General features: G+C 39.5%; 4 protein-coding genes across 5 annotated transcripts; 1 reads left to right on the top strand and 3 right to left on the bottom strand.

Moving 5' to 3' along the window:
* Positions 1-2032: 2032 nt before the first annotated feature.
* On the bottom strand, positions 2033-7722 carry LOC103151445 (putative all-trans-retinol 13,14-reductase). The gene is made up of 11 exons (XM_007571514.2): positions 7230-7722; positions 5959-6141; positions 4939-5180; positions 4669-4864; positions 4373-4570; positions 4183-4302; positions 3957-4095; positions 3485-3594; positions 3203-3369; positions 2926-3085; positions 2033-2713 (listed from the first exon to the last, which is right to left on the bottom strand). Exons 1-11 carry the CDS (start codon positions 7384-7386, stop codon positions 2547-2549), a joined length of 1839 nt encoding a protein of 612 aa, XP_007571576.1. The 5' UTR covers positions 7387-7722; the 3' UTR covers positions 2033-2546.
* A 1466-nt stretch (positions 7723-9188) lies between these two features.
* On the bottom strand, positions 9189-9951 carry gngt2b (guanine nucleotide binding protein (G protein), gamma transducing activity polypeptide 2b). Its single transcript, XM_007571526.2, has 3 exons — positions 9819-9951; positions 9565-9653; positions 9189-9399 (listed from the first exon to the last, which is right to left on the bottom strand). The coding sequence occupies exons 2-3, from the start codon at positions 9646-9648 to the stop codon at positions 9271-9273; spliced, it is 213 nt and encodes a 70-aa protein (XP_007571588.1). The 5' UTR covers positions 9649-9653; positions 9819-9951; the 3' UTR covers positions 9189-9270.
* Positions 9952-11529: 1578 nt separating this feature from the next.
* On the top strand, positions 11530-14679 carry tmem101 (transmembrane protein 101). The gene is made up of 4 exons (XM_007571541.2): positions 11530-11721; positions 12829-13009; positions 13671-13817; positions 13927-14679. Exons 1-4 carry the CDS (start codon positions 11591-11593, stop codon positions 14233-14235), a joined length of 768 nt encoding a protein of 255 aa, XP_007571603.1. The 5' UTR covers positions 11530-11590; the 3' UTR covers positions 14236-14679.
* Positions 14680-15183: 504 nt separating this feature from the next.
* On the bottom strand, positions 15184-19598 carry LOC103151465 (leucine-rich repeat-containing protein 17). Of its 2 annotated transcripts, XM_016681564.1 has the most exons (3): positions 18473-19598; positions 17571-17913; positions 15184-16287 (listed from the first exon to the last, which is right to left on the bottom strand). In XM_016681564.1, exons 2-3 carry the CDS (start codon positions 17859-17861, stop codon positions 15523-15525), a joined length of 1056 nt encoding a protein of 351 aa, XP_016537050.1. In that variant the 5' UTR covers positions 17862-17913; positions 18473-19598; the 3' UTR covers positions 15184-15522. The 2 variants fall into 2 exon arrangements, with proteins under 2 accessions (XP_016537050.1, XP_007571615.1); XM_007571553.2 differs by having other exon boundaries at positions 17571-19598.
* Positions 19599-19620: the final 22 nt, after the last annotated feature.

Below are 19620 nucleotides of genomic sequence, written 5' to 3' on the forward strand. Positions count from 1 at the left end.
AGGTGTGTGGCAAAATACCTAAAACATGCAGGACAGGGGGGCGCTGAGGACCAGGGTTGAGCAGCTAACCAAACAGTCATGGTTTTTCACTGCGGGTGAAGGAACCATAGAGATTCTCGCACATGCACAGAGATAACACGCAAACTCCATGTCAGGATTTGAGCTGCAAACCTTTCTGCTGTAAGGCGACAGTGCTACCAGTTTTTATCTATTTACTCATGAATGTTCACTCGAGCCTCACTTTGAAAACACTGATTTATCCCTTTAATTAGTGATTTCAGCTTGCCGTTAGGTGTGGTTGTCTGCCATGTGCCATGTGTCTCTCTGTTAGTCCTGCGATCTTTCCTGGGTGTACCCCGCCTGCTGTCTGTTAACTATTTCAGGGAGAACCACCAGCCTCCTCCGACTGAACAGGAGGTTAATAGGAAAAGAAAAACCTTTGGTTATATCTATAGTACTCTACAACTGCAAAGAAAAGCTTGACTTGGTCCTAAAAACTTAATCGAATTCTTGATTATCACCTTTATGGAAAGATAAACAATGTCTGTGGGATTTACCATCAACTAAAGTGCTACTTTAAAATGTTTCAAGCTAATTCGTTGGGCCACCATGGGTAATCAGAGTTAGTATTACGCTGTGGAAATCATGCAATTACATAAATGCTAGAGCTGTTCAGATATTTTAGTTTCAGGTGAGTAAATACTCCGACTACCAGTCGACAGTCTGACTCCCAGACTCTTACTGAAACTAAGGGTTCCTCCCTGAAGAAAGCAGGAGCAACCTTTCATGTTTATTTCTCAAGTAATACCCTTTTATCATACCAGAGTAATTAGATGTTATGAGCTACCAAATCTCCAGCTATGCAAAGTCAGCAACATTAACTCCTTCTTCTCACTTTGCTGCAATTTTTAATTTGACCATTTTATGGTTTTGTGCTCTTCATATTAACACAACTTTAAAGAAATACGTTCACCTGTATGTGCTTTCTGAGTGTCAGCGCTAGCCTTTCCCTGGGTTGTACAGCGGAGCGATGAGAGCTAACAGAGCTGGAGAGGCACCGGCATCCCACCGTTCGCCTGGACAGAGGGTCCATTCATCCCCTCACGTCCCCTCAGTCATTCCCTACAGACCTCAATTTGTCGGCCAACCTGCCCAACGTTTGCTGAGGAAATGTTCACTTAGTGCAGGAAATCTGAGGTTTCACTTCGCACGTTTGATTCCAGCGGTTGCCCAAACAACAAACGGGGGTACGAGTCAGGTCAGGAAAACAAGGGTGGGAACTAAACCCAAAGGAGCCGTGAAACCTCATTTCACCTGTATCAGATACTAGCTAAATCTTCTAAAGGCTCACTTAGGTAGTATTTACTTTATTTATTTTTTGACATGCATGGCATCAGACATTTATAAGCCCAATTTGACTGAAATATTATAAAAAATCATTAAAATATTTTAGTTCAACGTTAGAATTTTAGCCAAAGAGCTTCTGATTAAATTATTTTCAAAATGTGGTTATGCTATTTTTGTTTGTACCATATAATGTGTACAAGATACAGAGCAAAGCCCCAACCTGTGTTTACAAAAAGGTAACAAAAAATATATATATATTTACAACAAAGAAATGTGTTCACCAAACCAAACTGGTCCATAACTTTAATATTGTTTTTTTGTTTGTTTGTTTGTTTGTTTGTTTTTGGTCATTCAAACTTGAGTTTGTTGCTGTTTTACTGATCAACATCCTTCTACATAACCCTAACGCAACTGAACTCAAAGTCCCAAGCTGACAGCTCAATGTTATGGTTTATCATTTTTTAGTCACAAAGGAGAACTAATAGTTCAGTCAATCAAAGTTGTTGGTACATTTGGAAAGAGCACTGAGTTCTGTTACTTTTCAAAGAATAATGTATTCTAGGTAGACAATTGTCTAATCCAAGTCTAACTGTGGGTTCTGGGTTGGTAGAGTGCCATTTACATCACCAGCTCTTGCATTTTTGAGAATGTTGTTGTTTTATGTTGACATAAAAAGAGACAAAAATTGTTTGGAATTCTGTTTAATCAAAGTGATGATGCTAACAGTTATCTTCTGCAGGCAAAATATGTCAATATACGGTCATCACCTCTCACATAATTATTATTCAGAATATCTGATCTACCACTTTAAAAGAAAGTTTTATTCCTATTAAAACCAGCCTAAGTTTCAGAAGATAGGTATAAAACATAATTCAATGTCCAAGCTCTTTTATATCATAATAGTTTACAAGTAAGATCCAAACGACAACAGAAAATTCATAACATTTTCCATGCAGCTGATCCAATTCTCCATCTTTTCATATCAATATTTCCACACTTAGAGAAAGTGAGAGCGTCTACATATTAATAATAATAATAATAATAATAATAATAATAATAATAATTCATCACATTAAACAAAGTACAAATATGAAATCACATCTGCCTCCTCCTACATCAACCTATTGGCAAGTCTTTCTCCACCAAGTTTTCGCACTTTCATTATCATCCTGCGGGGGCGGTAGTGAGCAGCAGTCTCCTTAGAGTTTCTTCTTAGCCAGCTGGGCCAGCTCTCTGGCTTTCTTTCTCTTCAGCTTCTTTTTGAGGATGAGTAGGTTGATGTAGACGATTTGATCCAGCACAGTGGAGGCGCAGAGGAGTCCTCCATGCAGAGCGCCAGCAATCCCACAGCTGAACACATCTTGGCCTGAAAGAAAGAGAGAGAGGAAAAAAGACGCTTTATTTTTCTGCTTTGCTTGTGTATAACAAAGCCTAATATAACAGCAAACCATTCACTGATGAAGTCAGTTCACAGCAAAACTCCCTACACACTGTCTATTTCAGAATGTTACAATTTAAAAAGAGATTTCTCTGTCTGTGACAAATACTCAAAGGAAGAGGCTGGAACATTTTCCACACCTGAGATGTAGAGGTTCTTAACAGGAGTGCTGCTTCTGTTCCTGGCTACAGCCTCAGCATAGAAACGCTCCACGTTGTGTTCGGCAGAGTACATGGCTCCACGCTGAGCACCCAGGTAGTGCATGTTGGTCAGCGGAGTTGCCACATCTTGGAAAACAAGCTGAAGAACAGTTTTTCCAAATTAATGTCAAAAAGATTATGTTGTTTTAAATTACTTGAACGTTCAATTACCCATAAGGAAAATGTTTCTAAATATACATATTTTGACAGATTTTACCTTGTCTTTGATTTTAGGAAACAGAGTACAGGCCCAGTCAAAGAGGTTCTTTGTGAATCTCATTTTGTAGTTGTAGTAGTCATCACCTCTTCTGCGCACGGTAGTGTCCTTCCACTCTTCAAACCATTCATATTTGACCATGGTCAGTATTGTCATACAAGACTTTCCTGGAAGCATAACAGACAGCACGTGTTTGTTATTTTGAGTCAGATTTAAGAACAGAAAAAAGATTCCTGTCGCCATTTTTGGTGTCAAAATCAGGAATGAAGCAACTTTATTTACCTGGATGACGTATATTGCCTTCAGGATCTTTTGCAGATGGTACTGTGATGAACATCATTGGGATGTTATCAGGTGCTTCCTCTTTGCTCAATGCAAAAAAGTCCTCCATCCTACAAAATCGATAATAACATTTTTGATGTTTATTTTACTGACTTACTCAAGGGGGCTGCATACAAATACAGGCCAAACTTTTCAGACTTTGTTGTAGACTTTGAGAGCCACGTCTCCTTTTCTTCCACTTTGCAATTATGCACTACTTTGTGTCAGTCTGTCACAGAGAAGATCCCATTAAAATACATCAAAGTTTGTGGTATGTGACAACATTTTTAAAAAGTTCACGGGTGAAGGGTATAACGAGTTTCACACTGCAGCACTCTGTGTGACCAAGTTTTCTAGTTTCTCTTTATGCAATAGCACCCTCTTGTGGCAAATACGTTCAAGTCCTATGCCTTATTTGATTTCTTCTACTCACGACTTATCCATGTCGTTGTCTTTGAAGAGCCAGAAATTTGTAGAGACAAGACCCAGGTCCTCTGCAGTTCCATCAAAGCCAGAAAAGATCAACATTGATCCTCTGCCATGTCTCATCATGCTCAGTCTTTCCTGAATATCTACGAAGTGGAACCTTTATAAACAACTTAGAATATCTTTGCAGCCCACCTTTACTTTGGGTCGAAGCAGTTCCTCGGCATACTGACCATGTCTGACGCGAATCTCAGGTGGTAGGAGTTTTTGGAAAGTGGTAAAGACGCCACAGTTTGAAACCACCACAGGTGCGTGGACCTCAACTTCCTCCTGGCCTTTCTTCACCTTCACACCTAACAAACACAGACTGAAAGTAAAGTCTTGACCTTCAGCGAGCGGAAACAATCTGGTTTCACTTCTCACCATAGGCCGCTCCCTTCTCATCAACCAGGATCTGAGAGACAGGAGCTCTGACCAGGCAGCTCCCTCCATATTTCTGAATAGTTCTGATGATGTGGAAGGAGATCTCACTGGATCCACCTTTTGGGTAGTAGGCACCTCGTTTGTAGTGATGCATCAGGAGGGCGTTGATCAAAATGCTGGATTCCTTTGGAGGCACACCTAAAGGGGACGTGAATAGCATTCTAGGGAGTAAATTTCAAGGACTTATGATTGATATTCCCTTTTAATAAACTTTGAACGCTGACTTTGAGACACACCATAGAAAAAGTAAGAAAAGATGACTTGGAGGTCTTTGTTTTTGGTCAGGGTGTCCATGAAGCCAGTCGCTGGTGTGCCAGATAGACGGAAGACTGGAGAGATGAGATCTGCGATGCCTGACTTCAGCAGAAGCAAAGAGACCCACTGAGGAATCAGCTTCATGGTTGCCAGGTAGTGGGTTTTCTTAGCTGAGAGCTGTTGCAACATGAAAGACATTTATTAGACTCTTTAGAACACTAATTGTTAGATTGCTTCACCATAATCAATACCTTCATGATTTTGAAGAATTTCTCAATGGCCTCTGTCTCGTTTGGAAATTGCTCGATCAGGCGGGCTTTCATTTCATGTTTTCCAGTGAAAATCTTGTACTCCCGCCTCTTATCACCACTGCCGATTTGGACAGTGTCGATATGCGGCTGCAGCTCCTGGAACTCCAGCTGACCCTCAGTGATCTGGTCAAAGGCAATTCGAAGCATACTGTTTTCATGGACTTGACCGATGTAATGAAGACCTGAAGATGAAGAGTGACAGACAAGGTCCTCAACTAATTTTACTCAAGTGCCAACAAAGAACATGAGAGAAACAAATTATGCAAGAGAAAAAAATTATGCAAATGGAACTGAATCCTCATCCATTGTACATGAACAGAAAAAATATTTTTTTTTCTAAAGGAAGTTAGAAAAGTGGCAGTTTAAAAATTGTATGACTTAGGGACACCTTAAAACAAACTTATTCTGGTGGTTAGCAGGTTATTATTTTGGGTATATTTGTGTGTTAGAATGTCCTAGTCAAGGTCCAGATGTAAACTCAACTGAGAATCTATGGCAAAATTTGAAAACTGAAGTTCACAGATGCTTTTCACCTGATCTGATTGAGGTTGGGAGGCTTTTCAATTTTGCATAGTAGAATGAGCGAAAAACATCAGTTTCTATACAAAGCACTTGTAGACATACCTCAAATTATTGACAAACTGGGATTGAATACTAATGCTTTGCACTTTGCAAGTTTTGTGAGCTGAAAAGTTTTGAAAATCAGATTCTGCTTTTTGTTTAGTTCCACAATTCTGTACTATTTGGTTTTGTCCTGTCCTGTCACCTGGAATCTTAGTGTATTTTACTACGATTCCAGTAAACACGTTAATTGTATATGTGGCTTTTGAGACATTTTGCATTAAGTTTAATTCTTCTTTTTATGACACAGTTGGAGAACACAGAGACCTGGCTTTCCTTTAATCGACAACCACAATCAGACCTGAAGCTGTTTTGAAATTATATGGAAAGATTCCTTACCAACATCAAACTCAAAGCCCTTCTCTATGTAAGTGTGGCAGCAGCCTCCAGCCTGGTCATGCTGTTCCAGGACCAGAACCTTCTTTCCTGCTTTAGCAAGCGTGGCGGCGGCTGACAGTCCACCGATTCCACTTCCGATTACAATCACATCCAGGTTCTGGGGCACTTTGTCGACACTGAAACCTGGACAGCAACACGCAGGAATGTCTTTAGTTATCAGGTTTTGTTCCACTCTGTAATCTTACAAAAGTGTTGAGATTGACACATCAGTACGAGTTACATAACTGTTTTTCAGAGCGCAGTCTGAAGGTTGGCTTTCAGGTCATAAATACTGAAGATGTGACAATGGCAGCATATGGGGTCCTGTTATCAAAATTTCCAATTTCCGACCTGATTTAGATAAAACACCCATAAATATGTAGTCACACTTTTGCTTATTTAGATATGATCTCCAGTTTGATAAATGGTACGCAAAGAAAGTGTTTATACACATGTGTTGGTTCAAATCCATAGTGGTCATAGCATAAGTAAAACAGTTTCAGGAGAAATAAAAGGGGAAAAAAAATCTAACTCACAGAAAGTACTGGCTGAAAATAAAACTCGCTTCAATTGGAAATAAATTAAGCACCATGGATTTAATCACACTTCTGAAGAAGTCATATTCAGCAAATAAAAATATCCAGGGCTTGTTTGTCAGATTAAAAGTACTTTTGGTTTGCAGTTGGTTTCAGAGGAAGAAAATCAGGCAGCTAGCACATAGCTGATAATTTGTTCAAAGAAATCAAGATCAGACTTCCTATTTGAGGCTCCTGATTGGTTTGAAGGTAACTTGTTTGGTAAAACAGAGTTAAAATCACTTCTGAACAATTTACGAGACTTGTTTTTCCCAAAACAGGAGATCCCTTGAAGCTATACTAACAAAGATATTCAGTAAATGGGTACATAGTGGTGCAGTGAGCAGAACTGGGCCTGCATGGATTTTACATGTTCTTCCCATTCACTTTGGCTTCCTCATACAATTAAAAAAGCATAACTGTCTCTCTAAGTTCCCACATTGTATTAGCATTTTTTTTTGTACTGTGTGCCCCTGGGATGAACTGGTGACCTGTCCAAGGTGCACATACCATGGACAGTGGTTTATGACCACTGTAGATGGGTACCAGCCCCCCTCATGGTTCATAAAATAACACTTTACTTTACATCAGTAGGTCTATTACCAATAAATTTACTGAGAAATATGCTGACATATTCAACATTTGCATTAGCTTTACCTTGTTTGATGACTTTGTCTCTCTTCTTCTGGTCAAACTCACGGGGTGCTGGGGGTCTCACAGACTTCAGGGAGAACGGACTGGGCTTCCCGAATAGGTACCAGTAGGTGCCACCGGCCCATATAACCAACCAGACTAAAAGAATCAGCAGCCACATTTTTGAGTAAAATGAGATACGCCGACAGAGTCCTCAGCTGTACTGCACAACAAATGGTTCAGAAGTCTCCAAAGAAGAGCCAAAGGTCTGGGGACTGATACGAAACACTATCTGCGTTACAAAGAGCAGTAAAGATAAAGCAAAGAAAGACCCACTTATTTATGATTACAAAGCATACACAGACCTTCAATAATAACTGTACAGAGCAATATAAAATAATGTTCACTCTGTTTTTCTGAATGTTTTTCATTAGATTGTCCTTCAGCTTGGCCACATTTTGATAAAGTATTTGATGGATCACATGCAAACATTTCTACTTGTGTTCCCCAAATTCTCCAAACTGGGCAGCAACTCATATGTTTGCTTTTTTTTTTTTTTAACAAGCATATTTTTACATTCACATTTACCAGTACAATAACTAAAACTAATGTTTTCCAGTTTATTTGTTGATTAGCTTAAAAGAATAACTGGAACACTCAAAGAGCACGGAGGAAATCAGAATTGATTAGATAAATCCTTGTGAAATTGCTTTTATCTGATAAGGCAATTAAGATCATTTGCCTCTACAGATGTTTGCAGACTTTATACATGTCATTACAACAGCGCAGCTGATTAGATCAGTGGGTTTCAGAATCCAGGTAATGTCACACATAGACTTTACCCTGAATAACTTGGCAATAAAAGCTTCTCCTATGAAAATTGAGAAAACACAATTCATAAGTAATCCTTCCATACCTGTAAGAGTGTCATTTCACTGTAGAGACAAAAGTATTCAAGATTTTCGACATTTTGCCACAACTTAGATTTTAATTGCATGCACAAAACAAAGCAATGGATACTTTTCAGACACACAGAAAATAAATAGTTTGAGGACTGTGATGAGGTTTTGTATTCAGTCCTGCTGGGTCTGTACATTATAGAATCACTTTTGTTCAAATCACAGCTGCAGGCTTTTTGGGGCAATGTCGTTGCCTACTTTGACATTTATGCTAATAATTGTTTTATTTTATCCCAGTTTTTATTTTTATTGTAGTATTTGCAATATTCTAAACACCCCCTGTCTTACTCAACTTTTTGTTTATTTCATAAAGTTTTGGGGCATAAATTATCTGTCATGATGTTGATGTTATAAAATTGTATGTATTTAAGTTTATTAAAGTAAATATTCTATTCTATAATTCATTTTATTCTATTTATGGAATACTTAGTAGTGCATTATGTTGAATAAAGTCACAAACTTTCACTTAATCTAAGTACCTGATTAAGCTAAACCTGTGTGATCCTGCATGCATTGAGTTTTGATCGTCCTTCTAGTTATGGTCCTTAAAAGAGAGACAAATTATTTCTTTTGCTACAAAGGAAAGAGAAATTCCGTTTGTTCAGGACTCAGGCTGAAACTAATTGGATGAAGCGAGCAGATTGGAAGCTAATGGAGAGTGAAAAAAGGCTTAAAGACTTTGAAACAGGAAGCCACTCTGTGTAAACAGGCCGGCTTGACCAACCATGCTGAACCAAAGAAAATCCTATTAAGGTTAAATTCAATTGGAGGCTTTGGAGGTTTTGCCCTGTTATGCACAGTAACATGGGTCAGCAAACACTGACCAGTAAACATGTTTTCACTGCTTCTTTGCATAAACTGAAAAGGTAAAAAAAAAAAAAAAAGACCTGAACATCAGTGATAAAAGCAGACAGAAGATATTTAAATCTATTTTTATTTATTTACAAATTAAACCCACTGTCATGTTGACAACTACAGTGCTGATAGGAACGCTGATATACACCTTCTGTTTCTTTAATTTATACATTTAAATCAGAAAAACAAAAAAACACTACACAGAAACCATCTCTGACAGAAATAGAATCTCTTCCTTGGATGATTGTGTGCTATGTTACAGTGCAGCCTCCTTTGTCTCCCTTGTAAGGGTTCTTGTCATCTGGAACTCCCTTAATCAGCGGATCGCTTGGCAAGAGTCCTTCAACGTAAGCAATTGTGTCAGCACAATTTGCACTCACCTGTTGAGGAGGAAATATGAGACACTGTAAACATGTGGCCAAAAACAACATAACATTAAACTGTTTGATTTTTTTTTTTTGTTTGTTTTGTTTTTTTTGTTTAGGATTGATAGAGCGAGCTTTAGCAGCTACATGAGAGCAAGGTTGTTAGAATTAGATACTCACTGCTGTTCTTGGTGTGCTCACTTCCTTTTTCAATTGTTCCAGTTCCATTTTCAAGATTTCCTTGTCTGACATATCCCGAGCCATCCTGGCTGCGGAGAGAAAACAAAGTACTGGCTTCCAAAGGTTTCAAGGATAATAGCGACTCCCTAAATGGTTTTCTTTTGTGGTGTCTGTAGATTCGTCCAGGTAGCCTTTCGTCTTTCACTTCCTAAATCAAATAAAAGCAACAAAATGAATGTTTCTTGAGTGTTTACCTGTCGAATGGTGGGATCCCCAACGCTCAGAGAAATGTTTTGGCTCCTAAGAGCTCCTTGACTGTGCGCCTTCCTGCCGTCTGGCTGCCTCTCTCCACTAACTGAGCAGTGCTGTCCCACTGCTCCTCATTTACAGCTGATCCCCGTCACCGGCTTTCGTTTGAGGTCGCCACCAGATTGGAGGACCTGATGTCACCAATCCCCAGTGATGAGATTAAACAATCAAGGAACTTAAATCCTGAAACAGGAAGAGCCCCCTCACTGGCTACACGCAGAAAGCGAGAATATGACATTCAAAAAGTGAATTCACAGCATCACCTGTACTTAAGTTGTCATAGAGGAATACCTAGCAGAGTGCTTTTCAATCTACCATCTAACAATAAAGAATGAAAAAATTACAAATCCACCAAGAAATGGACGCTCATCTCTTTTGCAAAGTAGAATGAGCTAAATTCTTGTTCTCGGAATCTCCAAAATTGATAGAGGTAGACTCAGAAAAGGTTGCAGGTATAGTTGCAGTGGAAGATGGTTATAGAGTATCTAATCACCCTGGATGGATGGATGGATGGATGGATGGATGGATGGAAGGAAGGAAGGAAGGAAGGAAGGAAGGAAGGCCTCTTAGTGTTTTGAAGTTACTTCAGCAAACAAGAGAATAAATCAACCAAGATGTTAAGATCAGTGTGAGTTTCATCGTTTAGGTTCTTACTGAAGTAAGATTCTATTTAGAAATGTACTGTATTAAGTGAGGATTTGATATAACAGATAAAAACATTGATTACTTTGCACATTTACCACCTTCTGTTTTAAGCACATCTTCAGAAAAGCATAAATCCTATACATAAACATGAAATGGGTTTTATTGTTGTTCTTTTTTATTTACAGCACTCTCTTGCCATCACCTCGTTATGACATTTGATGTGGGATACACGACAAGCCAGTGATCAGCAGCTCAGCCTTCCGCAGGACTCACACTAAGTCATTTCCAGGATCTGGGTTAGTACTCAGGATTAACCCCACACACGTCACATGGATTACTGGGTTGGAGATGCTTCTTATGAATGTGGGCAGAGTCACTGTGCACCTAGTGGGCTGTCTTTCTTTTATGGATAAAGGGAAACAGCAACTTTCTAAAAGAAACCTTTCTTTTGTTATTGTATTGATGTAGTTATTAAACAAATATACATGATTATTTTGAACATTTGTATCACCATGTCTATATATACATGGAGATTTATTTATTTATTTATTTATTTATTTATTTATTTATTTATTTATTTATTTATTTATCAGATTACAGAATTTTCCTGGACTTACAGAGTCCTGGATTTATTAATGTTTGCTAATTTATTTATTTGATACATTGAATCTTTCGAATGAATTATAAAGTCTTTATAATTATCCATTTATTGACTGATTATCAAACTAGATTTTTTTTTTCCAATTCAGTTCGTAAGTATCGTATGTCAGTAACTATAACTAACCTGTTGTAAAAAATTTAATAATTAAATTTGTCCTCTAGATGGCGGACAAGGTCTCTTTTTACAATATATATCGCAACATGTAGACAGTCTTAGCCAATCAGAACGCTTTACCTGGGAACTTGACCGCTTCTTCAAAATAAAAGCTTTCCTGTGTCCCTTTGAATGGCACCTGGCTCACTGGCAGCAACGTGGGACAACCACATTCTTTTAATTTGACACGTAAAGGGTGTTTATTGGTCGGAAGTATCTGGTAAGTTGACTGGCGGATGGGATACATGAGCTGGAGCTATGGCAGGTCCGAGTAGGAAGCAGATGTTAAGGTTTCTCGGCCAACTTGGGGCGTTTATTCTGACCCGGTTCGGATTCTGGAACTGCTTCAGTATGCTGATGCTGTTCGCTGAAAGAGCGGACTCAAAGAGGTAAAAGTAGCGTGTAGTTTGACGCAGAGCTTCCAGCTAACCTTAGCTGAGCGAGCTAACGGCAGTTCAAGGCAACTTCTGTGAAAAAAGCAACTTTATGACTTCATAAATACCTGGAGCTAATCCCGGTTGATAAATATTAGAAGAGAGAAAAACATTCAGTGCACGAATTTATGTCTCTTTTCCGTTGTTTGTGGCACACCAAGTATCTAAATGAGCTGTATTTTACTTGCACAATTGAAAAGCTGGCTTTAAATGTTCCTTTATGTTCAAATAGCAGTTTATATTTAACTTAATAATCTTTAAAATTTAGCCCAACAGATCCTTGGACAACTTCCTACACCAACTGACTGTGCTTCCATTTCTCTGTGTGGTTGGGTTCCTGAAACCCCACACATCCACACCCCTCCAACTTCTCCTGTAATTATATGCTATAAGAAGGCACTAATGGAGGCCATGTTAGTACTAAGCAGAGTTTTAACTTTATACTCTTAAACTTTTTTAAATCTGCTTGAGTAAATTACATTAGGTTATTAGGTGCCAGGTTATCAGTGCTCAGTACAGTTTCATTACAGCTTTCTTCAGTTTAGTCTTAAAAAGTTTTTTGCAAGTATGTCTTAATAAATTAGAGTATGATTGAAAAAAAATGTGCTTCCTTTATTATATAGAGTCCTTACACACAGTGGAAAAATATATATATACTTGCTGTAGAGACAATGAAAACTCCAAATGAAGTCGGTCAGAAAATTATCGTTAGTTTATTTTATAACTACAAGAAAAGGGGGAATTTTAATGTCTACATGCTGCCCTACATCCAAAGCATTATTAGAATAATTGGTATTATTCAGAATTCCATTAATTAGGAACAAGACATAAAGCACACAAGGCAGTATTACATTCAGGAAAAACAACTACTGCCCCTCTCTAGTAACCCCTTTAACTTGAAAGCTAATTAGCAGTTTCAACCCTCGGTAGCCTTTTAAAAAGTAAAAGATACAGTTATGTGAAGTCACACTATATAATAATGTAAGATATAGTAGGTCACAAAGCAACTGAATAAACAGCATAACGTAGATATTAAGTCTCCTGATTCTCTTTCCTCTCCAGAAAACCGGACATCCATGTACCATACTTGTATATTGACATGGGAGTAGCCGTCCTCTGCGCTAGTTTCATGTCGTTTGGAGTGAAGAGGAGGTGGTTTGCTCTGGCTGCCGCCATGCAGCTGGCCATCAGCACTTATGCATCCTACATCGGAGAGCAGGTGCATTATGGGGACTGGCTAAAGGTGAGTGAAGCTCCTTGATTTGCAGCGTTGAGTCAACTTCGTCCACAAAGCAAGTGAAAAAGCGCAACATGCTTTACGTAGAAAACAAGTATTAAAAAAAAGACAAGATTAAACCATTAAAGAAATTATAAGAACAGAATACATATAACATTGTACAGCCTCAAATGATTTAAAAGAACAGTAGAGCTGAATATCGGCATAAAAATGGTATAAATATATTTGTACTGAGTTACACTTTCTGTTTTGATCATATTCATCTAACAGATCTATGATCTGGGAAGGACTCATTAGAAAATGAGCCAAGCTTTGAGAAGGATCAATATGGAAAGAAGATCTGAATTTGTAAAAGAAGTAGCTTAAGTCAAAGCGCTTTTTATTTTGATCAATCATCTTTTCAATTCATCCACGCACGCGTCTGGTCATTGATACTTCTGTTCAACCATTGATTAAGCAGGCAATCTATCCATCAGTATGTCCATTTATCCTTTTGTCCATACGTCTAACCTTTCATCAGTCTAACGATCCCATCATGCAGGTTCTATATTTAATCTTGAGCTCATAAATTGACTGCATACTCTGAGTTTTGAAAACTGTTAAATATCTTCTTGCAGAACGTGTAGGAACATTTCTATATTCAACACCGATCCTTGTTGTCCTGCAGGTCCGGATGTACTCCAGAGCGCTAGCCATCATCGGGGGCTTCCTGGTCCTGGCCAGCGGAGCGGGGGAAGTCTACAGGCAGAAGGCCCGCAGCAGATCGATGCAGTCCACTGGGCAGGTCTTTGTGGGAATCTATCTCATCTGCATGGTGAGGCTCTTTGATTGGAAGAAGAATGTGCTTCATGGCTTTTTTTTCTTTTTTTTAATTAATTTATTTTTCTGTTACCTTACCTGCACTTCCACGTTTTCTCCACTAGGTGTACTCGCTGCGGCACAGTAACGAGGACAGACAGGCCTACCTGAACCACATTGCTGGGGGCGAGCTCACTCTGATGCTGATAGAGGTGCTGTTTGGCGTTCTTGCTCTGGCCTTCCTCACCGGGTACTACATCCGGATGGCCGCTCAGATCCTGACCACCATCCTTCCCCTGGTCATCCTGCTCATCGACGGAAACCTCGGATACTGGCACAACAACCGCAAGGTGGAGTTCTGGAACCAGATGAAGCTGATCGGCCACAACGTGGGGATTTTCGGCGCCGTGCTCATCCTGGCCACCGACGGGTAGAACTCTCTGGCTTTTAAAGACAGTTTTTTTACAAATGGGAGCGTCTGTGCAGAATGAGATTGTTGTGGCTGGATTGTGCCGGAAGCTGCTGCCCGCCTCAGGATTTAAAGCGCCCAGCTTGTGAGAGCTCAGACGGTTCATCATTAGCTACCAGATGGCTGCTTTCCTTCTACAAGAAAAACACGTTTCCTTTTTACTTTTTAAATAGCAAGTGGTTTTATTTATTTGGTTTCTTGTTTACATTTTGTTATGCTCTGAAACTTTACAACATGAGTGAGTATTATGCATTTGCTGGGAGCTTTTACTTCCCTGGGAAACCCTGAATATCACAATTCATGTTTTAAAATTTTCAAGTAAATGAAAACTGTTCTATAATGGTATGTTGCTTTTAAGATGTACAAAAATGTTTGTTTTTTTAATAAATTTAAAGTACAATATCAACTTACAAAATACTGGGCACATCATTTATATGGAGCGATAATATTATCTGCTGCTTTACCGTGTTGGACAGATTAACTGCAACCAAAAACTACAAGCATTTGTTACAAAAATGCACCAGATTTTCTTTGTTGTTTGATCTGTCAGATGAAATTTTTTTTTTCTTTTAAAGATTATAAGGCATAAAAGAGGAAACAATTTTGTAGGCTCTTTAATAAAAGGTGTTGGCTTTGCATCCAATAGAAACTGAAGGATGAAAACTTTTCTCCTTGTGTTGCAATTATGCAATATTCTAGATGTTGCGCACATAATATTGCATAATTACAGCAACAAAAACCAAAGAGACCGCTGCAGATTTAAGGTATGACATCAGCTGGATTTATACCAAAACTGCGTTAAACACAAGATGAAATTTATTCGCTACTTGGGCGACTTCTGGAAGTAAGTGGTTGCGTTGGACTTTTTTTTTTAAAGTGGTATGAGAGCAAACTTTTAGTGAATTTTTTTTAATATACATTAAAAAATGGAAAACTATTGATTTCCTTCCATTCCACAGTAAAACACAACTTTGGATTAGTCTAGCCAATAAAAAGCCCAGTGGAATATGTTTACATTTATGCTGATGACATGATTCAATATGAAAAACATTTAAGTTTCAATATTTTTGCAAGCAATTGTAGAAAGCCTTTCAGTAAAACTAGTCAAAGGACAGAAAATAATGAAAAAGTTTTGGATTGTTTTCCACTAACTAAAAAAAAAAACACCCGCTTGGTCTTTCTCCAGTGGCTGCTTCATGTAGCGTCCAGCAGGAGGCCGTCTGTGTGTGTCAGAGCTCCATCCTTTAACCGGTCACTTGTCTGCAGATTCTGCATCACTTGCAGCTTGTTTGTTCTTCCGGTTGCGCTCAGCTTTGACCAGCGCACCAATCACTGCCAGCATCACGGTGATGGTGATGACCAGCACCGACGCCGTCTCCGCCATGCACAGCTGGCTGTCCATGGACGCGAGGGGGCTCCCGGCCTGCTGCGGAGGGGCGTGGCAGAGGATGGCCTTGTAGTCCTCCACATGCAGGTGTCGCACGTACTGGATCTTACCAAAGACGCGCTGCAGGTCGCAGTCGCAGGTCCAGGGGTTGAGGGACATCTGCAGGTGGGTGCTGACGGTCTGCAGCTTCAGGAAGGTCTTGAACTTGATGTGCTGCAGCCGATTTCCGCGGAGGCCCAGCAGGGTCAGACCGCGGAGAGGGGCCAGAGCTTCGGCCTCGATCGCCGAGATGTTGTTGTGGCCGAGCAGGAGAACCTCCAGGCTCTGCTGGCGGCTCAGCAGCCCGTCTTTGAGTATGTTCAGCCTGTTTCCCTCCAAGTGCAGGAGGCGCAGTCGAGAGAGGCTGTGGAAAGCCCTGGCGTCTATCGTTCGGATGCGGTTGTAGCTCAGGTCGAGCTTCCTCAGGTTGTCGCAGTTTCTCAGGGAGGAGGAGTCGACATGCTGCATCAGGTTGTGGTCCAGCCGCAGCTCCTGGAGGGAGGTCAGATGGAGAGTGAAGTCCTGAGGCAGCCAACGCAGTCGGTTGAAGCTCAGGTCCAGCTTCTCCAGAAACTGCAGGGATGAAAGGGACTGAAACACAGACAGCCAGTAAGAAAGGGTCACTCTGAACTGGTAAGCACATTTTTCTTCTTTTGTTTGTTTAGCACAAATAAATTCAGAGTACAAAGATTCAGAGTACAAGTCCATCATAGGTATTACATTCAAAAACTGAAACAGTTTTTAAACTGAAATGTCCTGGCCTAACGATTGTGGGTGAGTGCTGTATCTAACCTTACTAAAGGAAGGTGGGGTGGAAGGATGAAGTGCGACAGTACAGTACAGTGCATTTACTGTACAGTACAACTGTACCCTGCTTCAGTAAACTTGAAGTAGGATACAGCTTCAAGTTTATACTATTCAATAAACTTGAAGCTTTGAATTTTTTTTTCTTGATCTCAGTTTTTATGAGAAACATTTTTTTTTACATTTTCATTATCCCATCCACTCTGAGTCTGATGAATCTAAATAACATAATATAGTTTCATAATTTTGAAATAACTGGAATAATTTAATCTTCCAATTGTATTTTGTCAATAAGATGTGTTAAACGTTGCAGATTAGAATGGAAACAATTAACTATGGAAAAAGTGAAGAAAAGCAGAATAGTTATGAAGAGAAATAGCTCAATATTCCCATAAAATTTTAAATAATAATTCAGTCTGGAAAACAATGTATTTGGATAACTTTCTTCCCTTCCCATTAAAAAAGGGGGTAAATGATCATTTTAATGTATACATACTTGTGTTATTTATAAAAATGAAAGCTGAACAAAATAAATAAAGCAGACCATTAGAAAGATATTTTAGCAAAGATCCTCTATTTTCTCTACAGACAAGAACGTAGTTACTTTTCTGTGTTGCTCAGTTTTATTCAACGTGGAAAAAACAACAACAAAAACCATTTGGGTATTTGGATGTCTCTTTCGAAAACAATAACTGTTTGGTAAATATTCAACACAATTACATACAAAGTCCCAGTGTGAATTTGCATTCACTCATCGACAATTCATCAACAAGGGTGACATATAAACCATTTCAGGGTGGATTAATAAAACATGCAATTTAAATAATTTTGAAAACGACAGATGCAGAAGTTTGGAATGTCCTACAAAATGTTCTCTAATTCATAATTGGTCAAAGATATTTTTACTCTACGTTTAGGGAATCTCACTAAAATGACCGTTTCACTTTCTGAAAGAATACTGTTTCACTTTTACGCAAAACTGCAAATTAAAACTGTAATTTAGAAACACGCGTAGACTCAACCCCATTTAAAAAGAAGAAGAAGGGGGGTGAGGGGGAGCTTTCCCATACCTGTGGATGCACAGCATGTATGCTGTTGTTGGACATCAGCAGAAACTTCAGCGACCACAGTCCCACGAACGAATCACTGCGCACCTCTCTCACCCTGTTCCCACTGAGATCCAGCAGCCAAGTGCCGCGGGACACACCGGGGGGGACCTGCTCCAAGCCCTGAGACCTGCAGTCCACCAGGTCAGAGGACTCGTAGCAAAGGCAGGGGCTTGGACACTGCCTGAAGTCCGACATGATGCTCGGAAGCGGCGGCAGCAGCAGCAGCAGAAGCAGGGGAATCAAGCAGAGCATCTTTGTGCGCTCAAAGTGAAGACTCTCCTGCCGAAAGCCATGGCTGACCCTCCTGTGCGTACACACAGCGACACATCGGGGACACGGCGAATATGTTTTGCAAACCGCATAGAAATGTGTCATATTCAGCAGACTCCCGAGGCCCACGCATGGAATATTCCCGATTAGACGGGATTATGGGCTTAAACTGATGATCACATAACCAAATCTGGGGAGAGAACCTGCAGTCCGTTTTGAACCCTTTCCCAAATGAAGGATTTACATCTGCTTCTCTATATGGATACATCAAGCGCAGTTGCATGATAGCAGTCGGTTTATCCTGTTTAGTTCTATATTACATAACAACGAACGGATTACCTATAGACCAGTCTATGCAGACAGACCGGACTGAATCTGAGCGCCTTTTGTAAATGCCTAACAGCACAGACACAGGCAGATTTCAACATTGTATCACCCAGAAGTTACTTTATTGCAGTATTTTAGTCCGAATGTTACTTTTGATAATTATGGTTTACAGTTGAGGAAACTTAAAATGTTACTTTTCAGAATCACATCAGGCTACATCCAGAAACGCTTTTATATTTGCTGCACCAAAAACAAGCATCGCTTACTTGTTCGGGGCTCCTTCTGCTTGAAGCGCAGCATCAATGCAGCGTGTAACGGAGATGATCAGCTTGTGGCTCTGATTGTCTCTCGAGTTGGATCTGGTGTCTACTCATCCTCCTCTCCACAATGCTCCACACATTTTCTGTGAGGTTTAGGTCAGTCCAGTTTGCTGACGAATCAATTCCCAGCAATATCCTGATTATTATTTAGCGCTGGTACTTTAGGCTGGATTGGGCCTTGAATACTGCGGCAGACAGCTGCTCTGACAAAACACAGAGGAGCAACAGCAGCAGATGACACGTCCCCAAGTCCTCAGGCTGTGGGAACTTGGATTATGTAGCTCTCCAATCTTCCTCCAGAATCTGGGACCTCGATTTCAAACAGACATGGAAGATTCACTTTTTTATCTCAAAGTAGAACTTTGGAAGACTGAACAAACCGGTTCTTTTGGATCAGTTCAGTCAGCTACTTTAGCAGTACCCTTTGGTGGCTTACACCATCATCATCAGTATTGCCAATGATTACATAGGACATCATGTTCTGTATTAAAAACCCTCAATGATTTTCTCTTAGCATTCTAATTTTCAGGTAAACGGAATTTTGGGTTCATTAGCCTAAAAGCCATAATCATCAGAACTAACACTGCATATATATTTTTTTAACTGAATTAGACTTTTCTAAATAAAATGTCAATATTTGTGTTGACATGTGCCTCTATCATTTCAAATATTTTCTGTTCAACAGTTTTTAACCGTCATATCTAAATATTAAAATCAACAGGTTGCAAAAAATGAATCAATATTCATGCAAGCAAGTGTATCCAACTGACTAACAGTATTCTATCACGCAATAAAAAATAGAAAAAGCTCTTATACACAACTTCAAATGGATTATTAAACTCATCATAACTTTCTTTTAAGTGCCAACCCCAGAATTCGCCTACAGAATTACCACAGGCTGATAAAACGCAAGTAATTTCGGTTGAGTGCTTTTAAACTGCAAGTTACATGTTAGACATAACCTGAGCATCTGTGGAATAGTGAATTATGGTGCTTATAAACATGTTCACCTACAATTCCAGTCTGTATTCATTTCCTCTTAACCCTAATCCATATCTCACAGGTACCATCAACATGTAATCCCCCCCCCTTCT

Source organism: Poecilia formosa, unplaced genomic scaffold, assembly GCF_000485575.1.
Source record: "Poecilia formosa unplaced genomic scaffold, Poecilia_formosa-5.1.2 Scaffold7, whole genome shotgun sequence".
Taxonomy (NCBI): domain Eukaryota; kingdom Metazoa; phylum Chordata; class Actinopteri; order Cyprinodontiformes; family Poeciliidae; genus Poecilia; species Poecilia formosa.